Below are 24993 nucleotides of genomic sequence, written 5' to 3' on the forward strand. Positions count from 1 at the left end.
ATAAACAACTCTCTCGAAGACGTTAAAATTCCTTAGCCTACTGTTTTCGAGTCATTGGCAAAATGAGAACAAATTAGCGTAAAAAAGTTTGTTTTTTCACCGAGTTAGACATTTTTCTTTAAAATCATGTCTTCTAATATTTTTTTTCTTATCAAAATATAACAAACAAAAAATCTAATGCATAAATTTTGATAACATCACGCACGAATTGAGAAATAACGATAAAACTTGAAAAAATACAGCAATTGTAAAACTTCAAACTCCCCATTAGCCAAAAAATCGCAAGCTCACATTTTCAGGCATCATAGAACAATACTGAATGAAACGGATGATAAAATTTCAGAGAGGTGACAATGATTATAATATTCCAATACAGTTAAATTTTCTTGAGTCGATCTGATGGGACAATCGACTTATAGAAATGACGAGTCATGGAACAAACACTTTTCGAAAGAGCCATCATAGTAGTCATGTAGTTCCTTGTGTTGCTGATATCTATCAAGAAATATAGGTGAAAGCTGGGAGGTGCGAACAGAAAATCAACAAGCAGCCAGGCTGCTGTCAAACTAAAATTTTAATAAAAATGATCAGAGTACGCATAGAAATGAACGGTCGTGATGTAGACACGCTAAAAAATGTTATACAATTTATGTAACACAAAAACCGCCATCTGTTAAAGAATTGTTATGCTTGGTTCAAATTATACATAATTCTTTATAACTGGTCAAAATATGTTCCTAACTAACATACGACCAGAAACTTTCTGATTAACTCTATTTATTGGGTTCATTTCCTGCATTGAACTGATGAAGCTTTGTGTGAAGTATTTTAAGTGTGCCTTTTGAATGTGGTTTCCTACGAGACAAGCAAACACACAACGATCAGCACTAGTGGAAAAGATTGTGTTCAATTTGAACAATCTAAATCTTCGAGTCCGCACCCCCTAGGGTGAAAGTGTAGATTGAAACTGGGTATGGCTTCGTGGCCGTGCGGTTAGTGTTACCAAGCATTTAGCCACATCGAGTCAAGCGGTTTGGGTTCGATTCTCACTTCAGTGAAATACAGTGACAGCAAATTCAATTTTCCCTACGAAAAAAATCAGTTTTACCAAAATACCCCCAAAAACATCCGCAAATTGACAATTATGATTAAGGTGAAGATGAATCGAAGCCAAACCTCAAGAATCGTTCATCCATTTGAGCTGAAAACTTAATCGATCAGTCACCACCAGCTAGTGATCAATCGATTAAGTTTTCAGCCTGAACGGATGTCCGGTTCTCCAGATTCGTGCTCTTGAAAATTTGAGGTTTGGCTTCGATTCATCTTCACCTTAATCAACTGAAGGCATCACATTGCCTCATTTGCAATTTTGTATATTCAATTATCAATGTCAGTGCCTCTAGGTGAAATTGAATATTGAAATAACACCAACAGTTGGTGACACTGAATGTGTGCGTGTGTCGCACCCACTCTCTTTCTCGTCGCTTTCGCTTTCATAGCCAGATTTGTTTCGTGCTAGCGAAGTTTGTTTTTGTTCGTTTTCGCACTGATCGGGAATTATTCGGCTGAATTTTTACGAAAATGCATGCTAGTTTCATGTCTAGTGTGGTGCTTCATTCAAAAGGCGAATCGTCTACTGGAAGCATTAACGTGTCGGTATCTTAAAAAAAATATATATAGTATGCCGTGGAAAATTTGATCATGTGTCAGTTAATTCTGTGCTGTTACTTCAATAGGGCCCAACTGACAAAAGCGATTTTTCTTAATCGATCCTCTCTTTCGCTAATGATTTTGCTAAATTAGATAAATCTGTAATATTTCTTGTTAATGAAGCAAGATGTACATAGTGATTCTTCATCCTACAGCACAATAACGCAAAGAGAGCAACGATGAAGATAAATCAATGAATGCAGATAAGCCCTCATGAAAAAAACAACACAGAATTATCGTCATCATTGCTCAATGTGATGAATTTTTTTTGAATGTGTTATTTTTGATACAGAATTTCAGAGCGCATGACATCTTGTCGTAAGCTTGTAGATTTGTTTTCAAGTGGAAAGCGTTGATCGATCCTTGAATGTTTTGAGACAGAGGATTTAGGTTAAAGGTAGCAAATTGGAGATTCCTGAGATTTTGAGAACTGCTAAATTATTTAAGCCTAAATATGTGTCCACATTCTAGTGTTTTTTTTTTTTTTTTTTTCAATAGAAATCTTCCAAATACTGTAACAGACGAATATTCAGATGAAATCTGAATGCAGGCTTCAGATTTCATCTAGGTCATGTAGGAAGAAAATAATCATAAATGTTTTTGTTTGTCAATGGCAAATTAAATGTTTGCCACGAAAATATTAGTAGATGAAAAACCGAATTTAGTACTATACCATTTAATTCCACTAGAGTTTGTATCCTTTGACAGATACGCGTATTTCGACCTCAACTGTAAGGCCGTCTTCAGTGTCGTGTACTAGACTCGACTCGACCAAGTCGAGTCTAGTACACGACACTGAAGACGGCCTTACAGTTGAGGTCGAAATACGCGTATTTGTCAAAGGATACAAACTCTAGTGGAATTAAATGGTATAGTACTAAATTCGGTTTTTCATCTACTTATAGGTATTCTACTAAACATCTCGAAGATTTATTATCACGAAAATATTATTGGCGAAATGAAAAGATAACCTAAGAAAACTGAAAAAAAATCTCAGAAAACATCAAAATATACCTCTTTGATATTTTTATATCCGTCTCATTCAGTATTGTTCTACGTAGCTTTAAAATTTGAGCTTGCTTTTTTGTGTTTATGAAGAGATTAGAATAAAAAAATGCTCTAATTTTCAAAATTTGTTATTTCTTAATATTTATGCGTCGTATTATAAAATCGTTTCCACAAGAGTTAATGATTGTTATATGTCCATCAGAAAATAATATTATATGACATAAGACGCCGTCCACAAATTTAGTAACTCTTTTGGGGGAGGGTGGGGGGTGTTAGTAAGCTCAAGCGTTACGACTCACACGAAAATTTGAAATTTTACATACAAAAAGCGTAACGGAGGGGTGGAGGGGGTCCAAAATTCCCAATTTTAGCATTATTTAAGAAGAATGTCAAACTCGGTGTATGAAAAACCGTTTGTTCACTTAGAGTAACCAATATATTTTGGACCCCTATATATTGTGGACCCCCTGGGCCATTTTCCTGCAAATTTCCCTGTTTAAATCGAAAGACCAACTCAATTCGCATGTCATTTGGAAAGATAGGACTATTCCGCACTTGCATCAACCGTTTGTACATAGAAAATGTGTTTATTTTATCTGGAATCAATTTAATTTACTCGGTTCATCCATGCAACCGTTACAACACGTTACACACAGAAATTGAAGCCGTCAGAAATTTTCCAGATGTAAACAAAAACTTTTTTCAAATTTCTGAACCATAGGCGAAGAATTTCTTCGGTTGCCTATTGTCAATCGATTGATTAGACTATGGGCAAGCATATTATGCAACCAGTGTCGTGGACTTTGTCGCTAAACGATAAAAAAATGCCGGGGGTCCAAAATATATACTTTGAGGGTCCAAAATGTATTGGTGTGTCCAAAATAATGAAAATCAGTGCTTCACAAGTCAATTATTTTCGTCGTTTTCTGGACTCTACTTGACCGTATGGGCATTTTTGTCTCATAGAGGAAGTTTTTCTCTACATTTTGGCATGTGCTTTGACTTGTACAATTAATTAATTGGGACAAAAATCTAAAATCACTTCCTTAGGGGGTCCAAAATACGACCGTTACCCTATTTTGTCTCATTTTGCCAACAACTTAAAAACAGTAGGCTGTGGAATTTTGACATCTTCGAAAGAGTTGTTTATTTTATCAAAATAAACATCTTTGACGAACATGCTAGAACGTCACAGTAAAAAGTTAGATTTTGGCGCCGCCTATACGGATGATTAACGAACTATCCTTTCAAGTCAGTAAATGGTCCTCGTTGTTACAAAAAACTTTGCCGAAGATTCAAGTAATTTGAACTTTTTCCGCTCGATAATACAGAGTATCAGTCGAAATTTGGACCTTTTCAGGAAGTTATGTTATGTTATGTTTTATTTAAGACACTTTACCATTTGTCATGGCATTCATGTCTGAATTTTCAGGAAGTGATTTTGGATTTAGTCACAATTTATGAAATGCACAACGTAACCTAGTTTGAAACCATATCATAAAAGTGGAGGAACACCTCCTACATAAGATAAAAATGCTCACATGGTAATGTATAGTCTAAAATACGTTAAAAATAGTTCAGTTCTAAAGCACTGGCTTTCAATATTTTGGACACCACAATATATGTTGGACCCTCAAAATATATATTTTGGACTCTCGTCATTTATATTCAATTGAATACAAAGTTCAGGAAACGGTTTGTTTATTATGCTTGCGTAAAGTCTTATCAATCGATTAACAATGGAAACCCGAAGGAAATTTAGAATAACCAATAGAACCAGTTTCAGCCATAGATTTAGTTTCGGTTCCTAAATTAGCCAATCACATTGATTTCTTACGAGAGTGGCCAAATTAAGAGCATCCTGGCCAAATTAGGTGTACTTACTTTACTTTTGCTGGCGCTACGTCCTTCAAGACATGACCTGCGCCACAATGTTACGCCAACTAACTCGGTCCATGGCTGCTAACCTCCAATTCCTCGATCGCCCCACACTTCCAAGATCCTGCTCCACTTGGTCAAACCACCTAGCTCGTTGCGCTCCCCTTCGTCTTGTACCGGCCGGATTTGAGTTGAACACCATTTTTGCGGGATTGTTGTCCGGTATTCTCACAACGTGTCCCGCCCATCGTACCCTTCCAGCTTTGACGACTTTCGTGATACTGGGTTCACCGTAGAGTTGCGCAAGCTCGTGGTTCATTCTTCTCCTCCATACGCCGTTCTCACATACTCCGCCGAAGATCGTCCTAAGCACACGTCGTTCAAAAACTCCTAGCGCTTGCAGGTCCTCTTCGAGCATTGTCCACGTCTCATGCCCGTAGAGGACTACCGGTCTTATTAGCGTCTTGTACATGGTACACTTAGTACGGAAGTGAAGTTTACCAGACCGCAAGGTCTTGTGGAGTCCATAGTAAGCACGAATTCCGGCGATGATACGTCTTCGAATTTCTCTGCTGCAGTTGTTATCCGACGTTATCAATGATCCGAGATAGACGAATTCGTCCACCACCTCGAACTCATCCCCGTCGATCGTCACGCGTCTGCCTATGCGAGCTCTATCGCGCTCGGTTCCTCCAGCCAGCAGATATTTCGTCTTCGACGTATTTACCTTCAATCCAACCCGATCTGCTTCACGTTTCAGCTTGGTATACTGTTCAGCAACCACCTGGAACGTTCTTCCGACAATGTCCACGTCGTCAGCGAAACAAATGAACTGGCTGGATTTATTGAAGATCGTGCCCCGCATGTTGAAGCCCGCCCGTTTCATAACACCTTCTAGCGCAATATTGAACAGGAGGCAGGAAAGACCATCGCCTTGTCGAAGTCCTTTGCGTGTTTCAAACGGGTCCGATAAAGCACCCGATATCTTCACACAGCACTGTACACTATCCATCGTAGCTTTGATCAGTCTAGTCAGTTTCCCGGGAAAACCGTTCTCGCCAAATTAGGTGTATGGGAGTTAAAATTATAAGGAAAATGAATTGTTTTTCCTCTGTTTTGAATCAATTCGGACGAGTAAAAGAATGTATCTCTATCATTTGAAAGTGATCTACTGAACACAAAAGGTTCAGTTTTCACATTTTTTCATAACAAAAAATTAAATTTTCTTGTAACACTTATGCACTAAACTATTCTTTAACTTCAATTGTATGTTATAGATGTTAATGTATCGTAGTAGGCATTAAAATATTAATAACAAAAATAAAAGAACGAAATGCTATCGACACTCAAACATTTCAGCGCGTGTTGGACTTCACCTTATAGTTGCAATGAAGTGGAGAGTAGCAATTTTGCCATAACTGTTTTTAGCTTCAGAGTTATTGACGACTCGAAACTTTTGTAGATACGTGTAGTGAACTGTTCAAAATCCTGAAATGTATAGTTGGTGAGTTGATTTTTTTTTACTAAATATGCAACAATTCGGTCAAAAAGACGTGTCCGGAATTCGAAGCAAAAGTGTCCGGATTTCGAAGCAAGACACATCTCCTGTTTTCTCATATTTAAACTTTTTTTTAATAAATAATCGCTATTTTTATTACACTATGCCAAAAAAATAAACATTTAACAACGTAAAAAAACACAGTACATTATGGAAATAATGATCATTAATTGTAAAAATTATTTTTGAAGTTAATGCGGTGCTCAAGTGTCTGGATTTCGAGTCATAACAGTACGCGACATAGATTCTGTCGAGTAAGTTTGAAGCGAACTTTGACCCCATATTGACGAATCATTACAGCAAAACAGAGTTGCAAACAAAATTGCGAATGATCACCATTTCCTGGGAATATAAATCTCTATATAAAACTAGAGTGTTTGGATTATAAATCTGTTCGTAATTTGGACAAAACGCTACGATGAAACTTCATGCCCGAGTAGGTCACGGGAATTTCCTTCACGAAAAGATCCTTAATCGCTCAGGAATCGAACCCAGACACCTTCAACATGGCTTTACTTTATAGCCGCAGACATTACCACTAGGCTAAAGAATGTGATAAAATCGTGTCATCACTAAATAACATTTTTGTTCGGTTTCAAAATGATTTGTATTCCTCTGAACTTATCATACTACTGCAACAATAATATAGCCTGCTCTCACATTTGGATATCACATGTTCGGTCCTTACTGGCTAATCATCCATTTACAGCACGTACGGGCTGTAGCGGTAGGCAGCGTATGGCGAAGCAAAAGGAGCTGCATAAGGAGCAACATAGGGAGCGGCATAGGGAGAAGCGTAGGGAGCAGCGTATGGAGCGGCGTATGGCGCAGCGTAGGCCAGAGGAGCCGCTGGAGCTGCATAAGCTACTGGGGCAGCAACCTTGGCTACCGGGGCGGCGTAGGCCAGAGGAGCGGCGACCTTGGCAACTGGTGCAGCATAAGCCACGGGAGCAGGAAGGGCAGCAGTGTAAGCCAATGGAGCGATTCCATTGTAGTTACGAGCAACGACCTGGGAGCTTTGAGCGGTCACGAAAGCTGGAGCCGGAGCAGCGGCAACCAATGGGGCGGAATAGGCCACCGGAGCGACGACTCCCGGCTTTGCAGAGGCACACGAGATAGCCAGGGCGGCAATACAAATCTGTTGAGAAAAAATGTCGTTATGACAAGGATCAATGCTGAAGATCACCCAAAGCTTACCAATTTGGTGAACATCTTGACTTAAAGATTGATTTCAGTGTTAACTGATTGAAGTGAGCTATCGAACTATAATCCAATTCCACTCAACCGCCACTTTTATACCATCATAAATTTTGGAATCCTGCGGCAGATATGCTTCCACCCCCGGCTTGACTTCAGGCTCGCTAAAAGCAGCGCTTGGTGATGTGTCACAATGAACTCTATTTGCTCAGAAGCATCCAACAACGCACTTCGTTGCAAGAACTAAATACTTACGCTCAATTTGACGACAACTAAATTTCATTCGCTGGGTACCATAGGCGTAGCTGGGAATGTCAGGTAAGCTTTGCTTTTCAGGAGGTTGTTTGAAAATTTGATTGAAACTTATTAATTTTAATATCATTTACACACCCATAAAACATAAGAGTCCCATACGAACTTTTGGACAAAACCTTTTTTTTCATATCAACATTTATTTTTTCCATACACGCTGCATAACTGCATTTTGTCACATTCGACATTTTTGAAAATTTCTAGTTAATACCGGGGAGAGTCATCAAATGACAAATACTTTCGATCAACTTAGTAAAATCTGTGAAATTGTCCTAGAAAATTTAAAAAATTACCAAGTTGTTTTGTCACATTGGTAATTATGACCGCATAACAGTCACATTGAGATTATACATGAGCCTCATGATGCAGGAGCAACGAAATTTCTATCAGAATTATTTTCTGACTGTTCACCAAATATGCGATATGAGTTGTACAAAATTTCAGCTTAAATAAGCACTTTTGGTCTCCTCCCATACTACAATAAAATGCAAACTTGGTAACCCATTTACTCAATGCCTACTTTTGTCCAATGTTACAAATATTTAGTAATGGGTAGTGCACCACCATAAGAAATTATTCACATCGCAATAATTATTTGTTTTTCGATATTTTTGTACCATTTTCTCTCAAGTTCTCAAATTTCATCTATTTTTGGAGTCTGTATCGATTTGATTCATTGGTCATCTGGATCCGGAGCTATTTCGAACTTCGCAGCAATACTTTTATGAGAATCTGTTGTGAAAAAATTAAGCAAATTGATACAACCGATTTTGAGTAGTGAGAAATTCCATATCACCTGACATTTCAAAAAATGGGAGTCAATTTTTATATAAAAAAGTGTAGGTCCACCAAGGAATAGCGGAATACTTTCAAAACTAGATAACTGATGATCAATATCGACACAGATTCTTAAAAAAAGAAGAGTTTTTTTAAGAACTTGTGAATAAATGGTACAAAAATATTGAGAAACAAAAAAGTTATCGCGACTTATTTTTTTTTGTGGTGGAAAATATTGGCGGAATGTGGAGGAATTATATTAAAATAAAACTTATTTTTAATAAAAATGGTTGATGATGATGGAAAAAAACTCAAACTAATGCGAAATTTTGCCCCAAAGCCGAGGTAGCAACAAAACTAACGGGTGGATAAAACGACAGTTCAGTTAATTTCTTTCTGTATTTCCTAAACCCGCCTATGGACTACCGCTGTTTCCAAAGGTGTCTCATCCATCACAGAGCCAACGCTGCTGGTTTAGTGGCCAAAGGAAAATTTTGCCCATTACCCCTGCCGAAATGATCACTGCTGGCTATTCGTCGTATGTTACCTAGAATGCACGCGGTAGGCTGCGCCGAAGGATGATTAGCATTCCATACGCAACGTGATAAGTTAGTCGTATGCGATTACACCTGCCCGTGTCGTGCTGTTGCTACTGCTGGGCCATGTCTCGCTAGTGTCCATACTCCTAAGCGGGGTGGATTTACAACGCGGTCCAGTTATTGTCACCGCGCAGTACCTACCTAGAGTACAGTGGGGCAAAACTTTTTGTTTTATAATATTGATTATAACATGGATTTCTTATGATTTTCTTCAGAATCAAATGTACCGTTACCAAGTTATAAATTTTCAAATTATGAAAACTCCGTTTTCTTCACTTTTTTTTAAGTGGTCTTGAAAATTTATTAAAATTTTGATAGGAAAATAAAACAGTATAGATAAAAATACACGCGCAATTTTTAATCCAATTCGGCAAAGGTAGCAGTCCGAATAGGCAGAGTGGTAAACGCGCATCTATTCAGCAAGACCAAACCGAGGGTCGTGAGGTTGAATCCCATCGGTTGAGGATCTTCACGTACAGGAAATTTTCTCGATTGCATAGAATATCTTCGTAACTGCCACATGATATACACATGATTCTCAAATGATCATTCGGCGAAGATTGCACTCAGTTAATAACTGTGGATGTGGAGGTGGCTCATACGAACACTAAGCTGAGAAGCAGTCAGAAGAAGATGCAGCATCTACGGGATTTGCCTTTTGAGTTGGAAAAGTTTGTTCAGCAAAATTCTAGTCAATATATGGCCCCACCTTACTCTATTGTCCACGGACTGATCGGGCGCGCGTACGTTAACCTTGACCAATCGGTTGGTCTGCATGGAACGCACCGAGCCAGGAATAGGTATTGTACAGTGGCAACAACAAAAACAAATCGGATTGCGGATCGTGACGAACGGATTTTCGGGCTACCTTTGGGAAATTTTAACTGCCCATTGAAAGCGAGTTGTATTTTTTTTTCGAGGATGGACGAGAAGTTCAAGGGTACGGGCGCTGAGCGGATGTATTGACATATTGACGATGTGAATGATCTTTAATTGAAGATTGGAAGGACAACTTATTTCAAAAAGTTTCGTCTTCTTCTTCTTGGCATTACGTCCTCACTGGGACAGAGCCGGCATCTCAGCTTAGTATTCAATGAACACTTCCACACTTATTAAATGATAGATTTTTTTTGCCAAAGTTGCAATTTTCGCATTTGTATATCGTGTGGCAAGAACGATGATACTCTAGGCTCAGGGAAGTCTAGGAAATTTCCATTACTAATAGATCCTGGACCAACCGGGAATCGAACCCAGACACCTTCAGCATGACTTTGCTTTGTAGCCGTGAACTTTAACCATTCGGCTTAAGAAGACTCAACACATTTTGGACATGGTTTTAATAGAATCCTGGTACCGTCAAGCTACCATTCACCATGCATTTAAAAAAAAATTGCACTTCAAAAAATTATTTAACTTTTTCAAATAATTTGAAGTGCACTAGAATACCACTACTTAGCGTGCAATTATATAATAATTCAGGGAAAAATCTAAAACTAGTGATGCATAACAAAAAATTACTCAAAAACTATGTTTGAAAATGTCATGTTAAGGTCGCCTCGTACCGTTCTATGTCACCATTTATCGTGCACACTAGTGCACCATTCACCATGCGTATAGTTTTCGTCATGATTTAATTTTGTATCTCGAAGAAACGTTGTTGATGGTACAACTATGTTGCTAGTAGTGTGCGCACTCATTTTTAAGAGTATTCAAATCATCATTTACAATAAAAACCAAAAAAAAAATTAAAATTGTCTTAATCATTATTTTTTCATTAAAACCGTTATATGAGGTTTCACTGTATTGTCCAAACCATTTCATATTCACTCAAAAACTAAATATGAAGTAGTTACATGACAACATAACAATAAATCTTATATTGCCGAATAGTTTCATGCCTTTTACACTAATGCACGGTAATAGGAACCATATATATTGAAAAGGGTCCATTCACCGTGCATTTGGGTTTCGACTGGAACAAAATAAAAAAATCTAATTTGCATAAAATTTTATTGCTTATACGATGAAGAACATCTTACTAATAGTATCCACAGTGAAAACTTGTTGAAATTTAAAAAAAAATCATACTCCATCGTTAAAATGAAAAAATGTGATTTTGTCGCGTTTCTACTAAGAGTGGTGAAAAATATCATTATCAAACAGAATTCACATGATTTTGACTACATAAACTAGGTTTTTCAAAATGCTTTGTGACAAAAACTACTTCATTTCATCAGTTTTATCTTATTTTGCTGAAAAAAGAATAATTTGGAAAAATTGTATGAATATTCTGTAGGAATTTGTATATGTGCACGGTGAATGGAGGCCGCACGGTGACTGGTGACTTAACGGTATATGGGAGTATGCTTATAAATTTTTTATAAACTGGAAATTTTAAAATAAACTGTCTAAAACTGATCAAATCAAAACTTTTATGAATCAATGGAATATCAAGTAATTTTTCCGAAAAGAAATCTTAAAAATGTTTAAAATGATTATGGAAGTTCCAATGAAACAATAAGTTGGAACATGCAGTTCGTAACTGTGCGTAGCTAATCATTCTGAAGTGACAATTTTTGTTTTCCAAGGCATTTTATTAGAGTTCATTATTAGAAAAATTTCAGGTGAGGTTAAATAGATATCAACAATCTTTTTGCATGAAAATTTGCGTTTTCTCAATTTCTAAAAGCCGTTCATATGTATTTATTCCAGAAAGCTTTTGGGTAAACAAGTACACTTGTTGTACTCACATATTTGCTTAAGCTGGGATCTTGACAATGCAAGAGGTTCCCCAAAACATAACAACCTTCTAGGGTTCAGTATTGTGATACTTTCTTTTACTTAGAAATGATAAATTGATCTACATTTACTCAAGTAGAATTATATGCCCAAACTCACGGGAGTTTTTAGAAGACCTTAACTTGCCCACATTTTAGCCTGATTAAGAACCATATAAATCAATAATATGCTGAGGGTACTGAAAAAGAATAATTAATGGAAATAACATAAATTATTTTTTTGCGGGTATATAAAACAGAAGAAACCCAATTTATTGATTTCGACATTTGGAAAACATTTTTGCAATTTCTTATCGTAAATGGGCTGATTTCCATCACGCCAATCTATCATGAAACGGCCTACTTCCTGCACAGAGTTACGTAGTGTCGCAATTGTCATTACGCAACGGAAAACAGTTGCGTTATGACTATTACGCAATGCTTCTTTATTACGCAACTGTTTTCCGTTGCGTAATGAACCAATACACAATAATTTCCAGAAATTGCAAAATAATGGTGAATGCCTCCCAGTATGATTTCTGCTAATCTCTTTGCATAACTCGATTTTTACATCACTTGTCGTAATTCTCCAACTCGGCAAGTCTTGTTGGACAGAAACCGTGCTGTACAAATCAACATTCTGGAACTTGTTACGTAAACTACAATTACTATCACGATGACTCTTAAGGTGCATCAGCTTGGAGTTCAAATAATTAATGCACAAAAACTTTGGGGGCAAAAAACTCGCGAAAGAAGCATTGATCTGGAAATAAGTGCCTATTGAGTCGTGAAGAGGGGCAAAAGTCGGCCATTGTTTCAGCCATGTTTGGATTCCGACATGTTTCGATTTAACTCATAGTGAAATATGTTAATGAATCGATGACGATCGCTGTCAATTTATTGTATGAGTGTCTTTAAAGCTTGACATAAAAAAGTGAAGAAATCCAAAGAAATGATTGACCGAATAATGGGATTGATTTAGGACTTTTTCCATCATTCTAGAAATTGTCTTGGGAGATTTCTGAGTTATAACATGACATGTGAAGCAATGAAAATATCTCTTAAAAAATTCCCAAATTTTCCCCCTCAGATACTTTTGAAATTGCTGGAAGGTTTCCTGAACGAATTTCAGATCTCTGAAACTTTCTTTAGAGGAATTATGGGTAGATTCTAAGTGGATTTCATTTTTATTTTTTAAACAAATACTTGTAGATGTTTGTATAGGCATCATACAATAAATTCATGGATAAAATTTTTCATATTATTTTCTGGGAGTAGACATCATTTAATAAGAAATTTTGAAATAAACTTATTAACGAAGGTATTTAAGAAAGTAATTCTGGTGGAACTGAATGTTATAGTACTAAATTCGGTTTGCATTTAATTATAGATAAAAGATTTTTTTCAGAAGACGGTTTATATGATGTATGAGAAAGATATCGGTTGTGCTACTTTTCCCAAAATGTCGGTTCCACGAATGTCGTTTCCCGAACGCAGTTCACCAAATGTCACTTCCCTGACTACACCGTCTCCCCAAAAAGTGTGTAATAATAGCTCAAAAATTATAAATTTTATCATTTTTTTTTTTTTTTTTTAAGACTGTGATCCGTTTTTTTTTTTTCATAGGCACTCCGTGCTCGTGGCCACTACTGTGCCGGATTCAGTTGATCTGTAGCTTCTTTATCGATACAGATCTATTTTCAACTTATCAATATTTACATTCAGTTTCACTCTCTCCTACTCTTTTACTCTCACACCTCTCAGGTAGGAGAGAGCTCTGTTATTAGTGAGGCTAGCTGCCTGCGAAGAGGGTCAGTTTGTCTCAGTCACCATCTGATACTGACGGAGGATGGATGTGCTCCCCAAAGCACGGTCCTCTGTGATGCGTCTTCTGGTGGCTGGACGGGTTTTTTGTAGAGGGGCTGGGAATCGAACCCATGACCTTCCGCTTATGAAGCGAAAGCGTAACCTCAAGGCTACAGACCCCCCAAATTTTATCATTTGCTGTGAACTCTATTATAAAACACATTTCACATTATGGATCAAATTGTGACACATTATTAGTCAGTGTGCAAAATCTTTTTTTTTTCAACTCTGTAGTCATTTATTTTTCGGTGATTATGTGAAAGTTGGCAATGCGTCACATCTCACAGCAAAAATAGCAGAATTTACAGCGGAAATAGGGGTCGATCATCCAGTCATTAACATGTTGAGAGATGAAATAAGAAGGTAGCGTTGAATAATCTCTGACAGCACTTTTGAAATAAGATTTTTTTAGGAGAACCTGATTTGACCATAGCGCCTTGAGAATTGTCCTTGTTTTCAAGCATATTTTGTCAAATTTGCTGCTGGTATTTTTTATTCTTAAGTGTTTTTTATGAAGTACAAGGCAGTACCAAAAATTTTATCTTTTTTCGTTCTTCACGAAGCATTTCAAGCATTTGTCTTTTTTAATATATTATGGATCACTTGTTATAACTGCTAATATTCAGTATTGAATATTATAAGTCAGCAAACATATTGTAAAAATATGCAATCATGCTAAATTTAAGGAAATGAGCCACTTCCATTCAAAAATATTTGAATTTTAACTGTGCAAGCTTATGAACGGTGATGACACTTCTAACTGGAAACGACAATATTTTGGTAGCTGTGTAATACTATCTCAGCATTCGTCAAAAACACCTCTATTTTCCGGTTGAACTTGATGCTTAACATCATAAATGGTAGAAGACAATTAGTATGGTGAGGCAAAAATATGTCTCACGTCAACCTATATGTTTTGATCTATTTATTCGGTTCAAAATGTCCTAACGATACCATGTGTGATCCGTAACTGTGAAAGCATGGTATGTTCTTTTGATTGCTTATAGTTCACCACGCCATCACTGAAGACAAATCTTGCACCTTTTAGACCTGTATCACTTTTCGGGGAACTGTTTCTTTCGAGGAAATGGTTTCAGGGAAAAGGGTCAACTGGTTATAAAAGATATCATTAAGACTTATTCTTTGTTTGATAAAGTATTAAACCACAACAATAATTTTTGTTTAAGTTGTTCATGATAAATAATTTATTGCTTCTAATATCAACATTTTCCATCACGAAAAAGTTTTTGCTTCGTTACACCGAAAGGGAAAACATAACTCAACACTGCATCTTATGCAAAACTGAGATCAACTCATTCAATCACTCATTCTTCTAACCGTTGTTGGAACGCTATCTCCCCTATTTACAGCACATACTTGGCCGCCAGTGGAGCGGTGTAGGCCAGAGGTGCGGCAGCATAAGGAGCGGCGAATCCAGCAGCATACGGGGCAGCATATGGGGCAGCATAAGGAGCGGCAGCATAAGGAGCAGCGTAAGGAGCGGCATAGGGAGCGAAAGCTGGAGCAGCAGCAGCGGCATAGGCCAGTGGAGCAGCAGCAGTGTAGGCAGCGTAAGCTGGGTTGATAACCTGGGAGTTGTGCGAGGTGACAACGGCGGAATCTCCTACGTTAGCGTATCCGGCGGTGTAGGCTACGGCAGGGGCAACAGCAGCTGGAGCGGCCACCAGTGGAGCCGAGTAGGCCACAGGGGCACCCACGAATCCTGGCTTGGGGGCGGCGCTAGCGATGGCCAGAGTGGCAACGAAGAACTGTAGGGTTTCAGAAAATATGAAGCGTTAGAATTTGAACACTGTCCAGAATCAGGCTGAAGACTTACCAATTTGGCGAACATTTTGATTGGGGTTGTTTGGGATGTGTAAGGCTTGACTTGAAAGCAGGTAACTGATAGCTTCCGATTGATTGCGATTTGTTTTTATACCGAATCAAGTATTTGGGTTTCGTCCACCCGCATTTGCTGGTGAGGATAATACACGGGCGTAAGTACGTGATTGTTGTAAATTACGGTTCGGTTGCATGATCGACGGCACGGGTTTGCTAATCGGTAGAATGACGCGACACCGCGCACTGTTAACCGCGTTTGAGTTCGTTATTCAAATCAGACGACCGTTATTCAGGTGGCAAACGAAAGTGAAGGTGGATTCGTGAAATACTGTCGGAACATCCCTGGCCTTCAGCTGGTAGTGAAAGGGATGAGTTCTCGCAGTTTTCATGATGAAGATCAGTGTTTGGCAAAATACTTCGCAAGGGCAAATTTTGGAAATTTCAATGAGTTCACCTGCATGACTTGGTGTGCACGTTGTTTGAATTCCAGACAGCTTCATATTCTGAACAAGACAGAAAATTTAGGAAGGTAAATGATTAACGCTTGCTTCAGCAATGATGTGGGCATTAGCATTAGAAATCCTTTTAAAAAATATTTCTATTTTAATCCCGACGTAGTGAATCGATTCTTTTATAAAACTATCCCAAACAGAGCTGTATTTGAGCTTCGGAAGCTCAGGTCAGATCTCATGAAAGGGACCCTTTATACAAAATGAATATACACTGAAGACAGTGTAACAGTTGAAAATACTATATCATACTGTCAAATTAAATACACGATTAAATAAAATACACTAAATTTGTGCGGATTAATTTCATATTCATTCCAAATATGATGTGTTCTCAATTGTGGCACTATTTCGACAGTAAAATAACAATGACATAGCAGAAAAAACTTGCTGCATCCCAAAATTTAATCAAGTTCCATGTGTCAAACGCAAAAACTTGTCACTAACGACTATCGATGCGATTGAACTAAAAGAGAAAAAACGCACATAAAAAGCGTCATCATGGGTATAGTAGCTTAAAAAGCTTGTCCATGTTTTTTGTTACTTCATTGTCCATTTCAGTGTAAGAATTTATAGTAGAGAACAATATTGTTATAGAAAAAATCCACAAAACTCATGCCACCTTCTAACATTAAATATGTTGACATATAATTGAAAATTGCATCATCAATCAATTGTATCTTTGAGATAGAAACTACCTCCTGATAGTATTAACTAAGTTTTTTACGAATTGTTTCTTGTTAATGGAATTGTGTTGTTAAGCGACGAATAGTTTTGTAGCTTGATCAAAATAGCACATATATCTAGGTGTAGTACCGTTCTGACTCATATTCCGAAATCTTAAGGCCAACAGTGACTTTAAATTTTAATATCTTCGCAAAGTCTAACTGTTAGTTGTTAGGTGTACCGATAATAATGTTGATTTAGTTGGTTTCAGTATTGTTTTCCTTTAAAGGTATAGAACACTGTGTTCATTCTTTCTCATATTCCGAACACTTGATTAAAATTCCGAACAGCACGAATAAATCGTATTCAAATGAATAATTTCGCAAATAAATTTATCTGAGCTTGTTCTACTAGTCTCAAACCAGAGAATCATCATTACTTCCGCGGAGTAAATTATATTGGAGACGTTAAAATTGAATTGCAATTGACTACCATTTCCTTGTTATTTGGTGACATATTTCAGCGAAACATTTCAACCAAATCGTCATACAAAAACCGAGTGTTCGGAATATGAGTCTGTTCGGAATTTGAGACAAAACGGTACAATTTTATTACGCTACGGTGACTTTTATATTATGAATGAATAATAAAGATTTCAATCTGAAGAAATTTCAATTTACATAATGACAGTTTATCTCGTAGTATAATTTTCTTCAGGGTGATTATATTAATTTCAAGCGTGTTATAAAAATGTTTGAATATTTTGGGTTTCGGATGAAAATTTAACGTATTCTCACAATATATAAAACCTGAAAATCCCTAAACCAGGAATAAATCAGGGCTTCATATATAATTCAATAAATTTTAAGTTTTAATCTTATTCTTCTAGTCGCTCTCAATTAAAGAAGAAGTACCGTCGTGCGGGGTGACATTGGTCCATAAGGGTGACTTTGGGCCAATATTTCTACAGCAAGCTAATGCCATAACAATAAAAATTATGTGTCAAGCTTCAAGAATACGTTACAAATAGCCAATAGATGGTCATACATTGGTTTTTTGACCTTGCTACTAGTAATGAGATGCATCGAAAGAGGCGGTCAAAGTCACCCCCTAGGCCCAATGTCACCCCGCATGGCGGAATGTAAGATTACACTACCCACCGAAAGTATGCAATCGTTACAATACTGAATATTGCAGCACTTTTAAGTTAAGCATCACCTAAAATCAAGTGAAAAGAATTTTATCAACTAAAATAAAAAATCTTAGTGACTCAAGGACGCATTTTAAAAGATATTCCCGAAAATCACATTGATATTACTCTTCGAAATTCCAAAATGAAATTTATTTTAAGTCACGTAGCCTGCGGGCGAAGACACAATTCGCGCTGTACAAGACACTGATCCTTCCGTTTGCTCTATACGGCCATGAATCCTGGGCGTTAAAAGCAGGTGCTGCGAACAACACTTGACGATAAATAAGAAAATGGCATCTGTCGGCGCTGCATGAATGATGAACTGAACCAAGTATATAAAGATATATGGATATGGATGTTATCAAGCTCAGAGAGCACGGCAGGCTTCGTTGGGCTGGTCACGTGATACGAGTGCTGGAAGAACGACAAGCAAAAGTTATATTCAGTAGAGTTCTCGGACGAAGCCGTCGACTTCGCGGTAGGCCGCACACACAATGGCTTTTACCTGAGGACTTAAGGGCACTGAACGTTCAAGGCGACTGGAAGCGATTGGCTCAGGACCGAGTCCAGTGGAGGAGAATCATCCATTTGGCATAGATTCATCGTAGCGGATTGTAGCCCTTAAAGTATCAAGTATTTTGTTTTCCCCTCTCAACGCCGCAATTAACTATTCAATCTATTCAAAATTAACTCTCAAACCTCCAACGTCTGACTTTTCAAATAAACTTTAAAAACCAAATTTTGGCCAGTTATAGACCAATTTTAGATTATTAAGTCTAAAACAAACCGCATGCTCTTGAAGATTTATTTTGTTCCGAGAGAAATGAGATTGGCCACTAGGTTCCGCAGTAATTCTGGATTCAAATGGGGTATATTCGTTCCAAAAGTGATGGTTCACGAAGATTTTCCAAGAGAAGCGGTAAGAAAATTATTCATTGTGTACTTTCTATTAGTAAAAAGCGGCCAGAAGGTTGAATAACATTGTTCCTTATTGATTCTTGCCATTTCGGATACCCGATCACCTGGCACCGGTTCCTGAAAGTACCCAAAGAAAACATTTTCTGAAACTTCAAGAATAGTACCGTGCGACGGCTCAAATTTCATGTTTTTTTTTTATCCTAAACAACATTTATATAATGCCAAGGACCAATATGAGGTTCTGGCCACATCCGGATATCCCGGAATCGGTTCCGGCAGGGCCTCAGTGGGACACTTTTGTAATCCTACTCACTCATATCGTGCGACGGCTCAAAGATCTTGATTTTTCGTGCTAAACACCATAGTTATAATGCAATGGTCTCACGGTGTGCCAGAAACCGTTATTAACAGAAAAAAATGTCCATGAATTCGGCACCTACCATTCGAAAGATATAGTATTCAAGCATCTTCTCCGTGAATTTGAAAATATTCTAACGAGGGAATCGAAAGTTATAGTGATTTGAAGGTTTTAAGCTATTCTGCATGGGATATTCACATGCTTATAAATATTCCTCAACGGTGCATCATTATTAACTTGTAAATAAGCCAAGTAACCATCAGCTTTGCATTCAGCATTCAAAACATGTGATATCCAAGCATCTTCCCTGTAAATTTGAAATCATTACGTCGAGAAAATCTAAAGTTACAATGATTTGTATATTTACCATTATTTCTATGAAGTCTAAATTAGAGCTTTTTTGTGGCCTTTTTATATTAGTGCACAGAATTTACAAATAAAAATATCCATATTACTGACACTCGGTATTCAAAAGATGATTATTCAAGCATCTTCGGAGCTAGTTTGAGAATACTTCATCTAGAATGTGATTTGATATTGTTATGATTATTTCTGTGCAGTTTAAATTAGGGCTGATTTATATGCCTTTGTTATGAAAGTGTAGGGGGAGATCCCCCAGTGCCGGACAGCACCCAATACCGGACAAAGTCGAAACATTGAGAAATCATGGTCCAATCAAGATGGTGTATTAGTAGAAAAGAAAGCTATTATGTAGACTAATGTTTGCGTAGAATAACACATCCTTGAAAGATGCATCCCTTTTTAAAAAAGTAGAAAAGTTTGAAAATCTTTAAAAAAATGACGTATCTTTTTAATTTTGAGCCTATTTAGTAATTATTTTGAATATGAAAAAATACTTTGGATCCCGCAAGTATGATCGAACATAATTCTAATTTGATAGTATGAATGTATTTTGTACCATAATTGAAGTAAATATGGACAAATTACAATTTTGGTTAAGCACCTCCTGTCCCTCAGTTTCGGACAGCTTGATTTGTTATATGATATCTTTGTAATTATTGCATCAGTGTCTCAAAATACTTTCACTTTTCATGGCTTCCGTCGACCATGGTATCAAACATGCAATAAAATTAAGAAGAATGAACATTCACAACACCATCGTAGAATGTGCTATTTTTCATCATATATGAAAGAGGTTTTTGATAGGCATCTTGCAAACTAAGAAAAACTCAAATTATTTTTGTAAATGTTGCAATTGCATTGAATTGGTAATTATAAACTATTTCTATAGTGTACACATTCAATGATATTCAAATTTACAGAATTCGAGGCATTTCCAGATCGTGTCCGGTATTGGGTGCCACCTTTCAAGATCGATCAATTTGGTACTAAAATACATCATCAAAACTCAATGTCAAAATTCATATTTATATTTTCAAATTTATTTTTGTACACTATAAAAATGATAATATTTATCATAAATGGGTAACACGAGCCCATAAAATCAATATTTTTCGAATTATGTGGCTAAAGTGTCCGGTACTGGGGGATCTCCCCCTACGTAATTTACAAATAAAAATGTCCATAGGACTGACCCTCGGCATTCAAACCATATAGTAGTCAATTAACTTCGCAGTTAGTTTGAGATTATTATATCAACAAAAGTACTTTGATGTTTTGGACCTATAATGAAGTAAATTTTGAGTATTAAATTACCACGTTCAATGTTTTTACCACTACTAATTGCAACAAATTCTTATCAATATGTTGATCAATGTGATTTAATAGCGTGAATGACCGCCTACTGTTGCTTCTCTGTTATTACAAGAGCAACTATACATGCACAAGGAACCAACGGATGTTACTTAGGATCAGTCACAGCACTCTCAGTGTGTAAGTAATGGAATTCTCATTCCTTGTACTAAGCAATACCGCGTCCTGCTGCGTCCGAATTCATGTCAATTGGGGATATGGAATAAGTATTTACGTAATACTATCTTTGAGGAAGCCGTTGAAATCCTCTGCACTTCCACGAGAAGTCAATGGGAGTTTGGAAAATTGGAAGTGGTTATATTACAGATTCGTCTTGGTTAACAAAACGCTGCATTACAATAGTCCTAGGGATCATCACATCATTTTCACGGGTTATACCCTGTTATACCCCTCTTAAAATATAATGAAGTCATCAACATAATGAATAAAATAATATAAATAGTAATCCTTTTATATGCACAAAACATTACTGAATCAATATGACGATACCTTTGATGACGAACTATTCAAAGATTTCGCATGATGCAAATCATGCAGCATCAATCCAAAAAGTAATCTATCAGTATCTAAAGGAAAAGTCGACGCTTATAGTATCTAATAATTCTAGGAACTAAACAGAATATAAGGCTTGTTCCATTTACATATTTTGCAAAACATGAAACAAGGTTAATTTCTACAAAAACTTTTACTAACTATTAATTGAACAAACACATATATAAACGAATTCCCATCGCTGTCATGAACAAAATGTGAACCATCATTTTTAACTTATTTAAAATACTAGCATAAAACTCATCTCACTAGTTGATAACCCAACCACGACTGAGCAACAAGGTGCCACTTTCAAATTGTTCAGGTTCGCCAATATGCTTATTTGGGCCATAACGAAACACTGCAAACCCGCAAAACGCGCAGAAATTAAACAAAATTCACAAAAACAAACCCATTTGCTTATGATTTAACGAATTACTGCATTTCTTCAATGTAAGATATAAGTTGAATGCAAATCTGTTAAGTTAATTTGTGCCGAAATTATTAAATGCGTGTTGCGAACACTATTTTAGACGATTGAAAAAAAATCTTAATGACTCCAAAACTTCTAAGTACTCTAGTTATGTTGTCTCTTGATATAGTCATCTCAAACTAAGATAATTGACTACTATATTTTTTGAATGCCGAGGGTAAGTCCTATGGACATTTTTATTTGTAAATTACGTACACTTTCATAACAAAGGTATATATATAAGCCCTAATTTTAACTTCACAGAAATAATCATAAAAATACAAATCACTGTAACTTCAGATTTTCTCGACGTAATGATTTCAAATTTGCAGAGAAGGTGCATGACTATCACATGTTACGAATGCTTAATGTTAAGGTGGTGATAACTTGGCTGGTTTACAAGTTAATAATGATGCACCGTTGGGAAATATTTATAAGCATGTGAATTTCCGTTCCAAAATAGCTCAAAACCTTCAAATCACGATATCTTTCGATTCCCTCGTTAGAATATTATCAAATTCACGGAAAAGATGCGTGAATACTATATCTTTCGAATGGTAGGTGCCAAATTCATGGACATTTTTTCTGTTAATAACGGTTTCTGGCACACCGTGGTCTAATATGCGATTCTGGCCACATCCGGATACCCCGGAAGTTGTTCCGATAGGGCCTCAAATGATCACTTTTGTTTTTGTAATACTTTACACTCACATCGCCTCAAAATTCATGATTTTTTATCATGAACATCGTAGCTATAGTGCCATGGACCAGTATGAGGTTCTGGCCACATCCGAATATCCAGAAATCGGTTCTGGCAGGGCCTCATAGGGAATCTCATTACGGGGTATCTGGATGTGGCCAGAACCTTATATTGGTCCATAGCATTTTAGCTATGATGTTCAGGATAAAAAAAATCATGCATTTTGAGTCGTCGTACGACATGAATGTATAATATCACAAAAGTGGCCCTCTGAGGCCCTGCCGGAATCGATTCCGGGGTATCCGGAAGTGACCAGAACCTCCTTTTTGTTCATGGCATTATAGCTACGATGTTCAGGATAAAAAATCGTGAATTTTGAGTCGTCGCACGGTTCTATTCTTTAAGTTTTAGAAAATGTCCTTTTGGGGTACTTTCAGGAACCGGTGCCAGGTGATCGGGTATCCGAAAAGGCCGGAATCAATGTTATTCGACCTTCTGGCAGCTTTTTACTAAAAGAAAGTACACAGTGAATAATTTTCTCACCGCTAGTCTTGAAAAATCATCGTGAACCATTTCTTCCGAAACAAATATCTATTTTTTCTTCTTTTTCTTGGCATTAACGTTCCTACTAGGACAGTGCTGGCTACTCAGCATAGTGTTCTAAGAGCACTTCCACAGTTATTAACTTAGTGCTTTTTTGCTTGAGTTGCCATTTGAGCATTCGTATTCGTGTGGCAGGTACGATGATACTCTATGCCCAGGGAAGTCAAGGAAATTTTCATTATGAAAAGATCCTGGACCGACCAGGAATCGAACGTTCAGCATGGCTTTGCATTGTAGTCGCGGACACTAACCACTCGACTAAGAACGACCCCCAAAATTTGTTCTTATTTTATCATTATTTTGTTATTCACTTCTACCGAGGCAATGCCAAGAATAGGATCCGGCACTCTATTAGCATTACGATGTAGTTTTTCATCGATGTAATATATAAATTAGACCTACTAAATGACGATCAGAGCGTCGATTCACTCTGAAATCAATACGATGTTTAATTAATATGCGGATCACCTATTCTAGGTCCAGTTCGACTGATCACCCGTGAAATTGAACGAAAAGTCACAAACGGCTATTCACAATCCACCCGTGCCAAAAGGATAAGCGAAAGCAAACTCCGAAAAAGTCAAGTTCACTCTTTGCAATGTGGCCCGAAACCAACTGAAAGAGAGGGTATGCAACAAGCCAGAACAAAGCTATTCCAAAACAATAAAATGATATATAAATCGGGATGGGCGTGAGCAGAATCATAGTTCAACTGCGCTCTTCAATCAGTACACAGTACAATTAAAATCATCACAATGTTCACCAAATTGGTATGATCGAACTCAGATCGGTTACAGTATCAGTTGATTAATTTACTTCCGATTAATTACAGATCTGCATCGCCGCCCTGGCCATCTCCTGCGTCTGCGCTAAGCCAGGAGTCGTCGCTCCAGTTGCCTATTCAGCTCCTTTGGCCTATGCTGCACCAGCTCCAGCCTACGTAACCGCCCAAAGCTCGCAGGTCATCGCTCGTAACTACAATGGAGTGGCTCCTCTGGCTTACACCGCTGCCGTCGCTTCCCCAGTGACTTACGCTTCCGCTGCTCCAGTTGCTTACGCTGCCCCGGTTGCCAATGTCGCCGCCCCACTTGCTTACTCGGCTCCTGGTCTGGCTGCTGCTGCTCCTTTGGCCTACGCTGCTGCTGCCGCGACTCCATTCGCACGTACATTCGCAACTCCTTATGCCGCTCCATTCGCAGCCCCGTACAGCGCTTATCCCTATGTGCTGTAAATCGAAGGATATGAATGGGCTGATTTTTTGATGGAAAGACTGTGTATTATTTAATTGATAATCTTCAAGATTTGTAACTTTATCGCTGTTGTCATAATGTTATAAGATCAGTAAAACATGCGCTTGAACCTAATAAACTGGTATAATCAATATTTTCCGAAAAAACACATTATGTTTGCAAGAAAAATTTTGATTCCTAGAAAATCCAGGGTCATCTATTGGAAAATTTCCCATCATATTAATCATAGTCACCTGCGACCTCAATTATTGAATTATTTTGGTTTATGTATAATGTCAACAAGCAGTTTTGGCTTGGAGCACCAAATGCATTATGTTGATTTTTTCTGATAAGAGATAACCAATGATCCGGGTTAGAGAACCTGTGTATTCTGGTTCTCTTATCCGGACCATTTCAATAAATCAAGTGTCTCTACGTTATTAGACTGAATAAGAGGTGAGGGAAGGAGGGTAAGCATTTAGTAAAAAAAACATTTTAGCTTAGCTTAGCTTAGACTGACTACACATATCAATGGTTGCTATTCCGTGATTGACCGA

At 37.4% G+C, this 24993-nt stretch overlaps 3 protein-coding genes across 3 annotated transcripts; 1 reads left to right on the plus strand and 2 right to left on the minus strand.

Moving 5' to 3' along the window:
* Positions 1-6736: 6736 nt before the first annotated feature.
* Positions 6737-7510, minus strand: LOC110675722 (cuticle protein 16.5-like). Its single transcript, XM_021841431.1, has 2 exons — positions 7352-7510; positions 6737-7292 (listed from the first exon to the last, which is right to left on the minus strand). The coding sequence occupies exons 1-2, from the start codon at positions 7364-7366 to the stop codon at positions 6858-6860; spliced, it is 450 nt and encodes a 149-aa protein (XP_021697123.1). The 5' UTR covers positions 7367-7510; the 3' UTR covers positions 6737-6857.
* Positions 7511-14857: 7347 nt separating this feature from the next.
* LOC110675723 (cuticle protein 38-like) lies at positions 14858-15606 on the minus strand. The gene is made up of 2 exons (XM_021841432.1): positions 15520-15606; positions 14858-15451 (listed from the first exon to the last, which is right to left on the minus strand). Exons 1-2 carry the CDS (start codon positions 15532-15534, stop codon positions 15047-15049), a joined length of 420 nt encoding a protein of 139 aa, XP_021697124.1. The 5' UTR covers positions 15535-15606; the 3' UTR covers positions 14858-15046.
* An 8262-nt stretch (positions 15607-23868) lies between these two features.
* On the plus strand, positions 23869-24571 carry LOC110677263 (cuticle protein 16.5-like). The gene is made up of 2 exons (XM_021848400.1): positions 23869-23977; positions 24040-24571. Exons 1-2 carry the CDS (start codon positions 23963-23965, stop codon positions 24436-24438), a joined length of 414 nt encoding a protein of 137 aa, XP_021704092.1. The 5' UTR covers positions 23869-23962; the 3' UTR covers positions 24439-24571.
* The last annotated feature ends 422 nt before the right edge of the window (positions 24572-24993 follow it).

Source organism: Aedes aegypti, chromosome 2, assembly GCF_002204515.2.
Source record: "Aedes aegypti strain LVP_AGWG chromosome 2, AaegL5.0 Primary Assembly, whole genome shotgun sequence".
Taxonomy (NCBI): domain Eukaryota; kingdom Metazoa; phylum Arthropoda; class Insecta; order Diptera; family Culicidae; genus Aedes; species Aedes aegypti.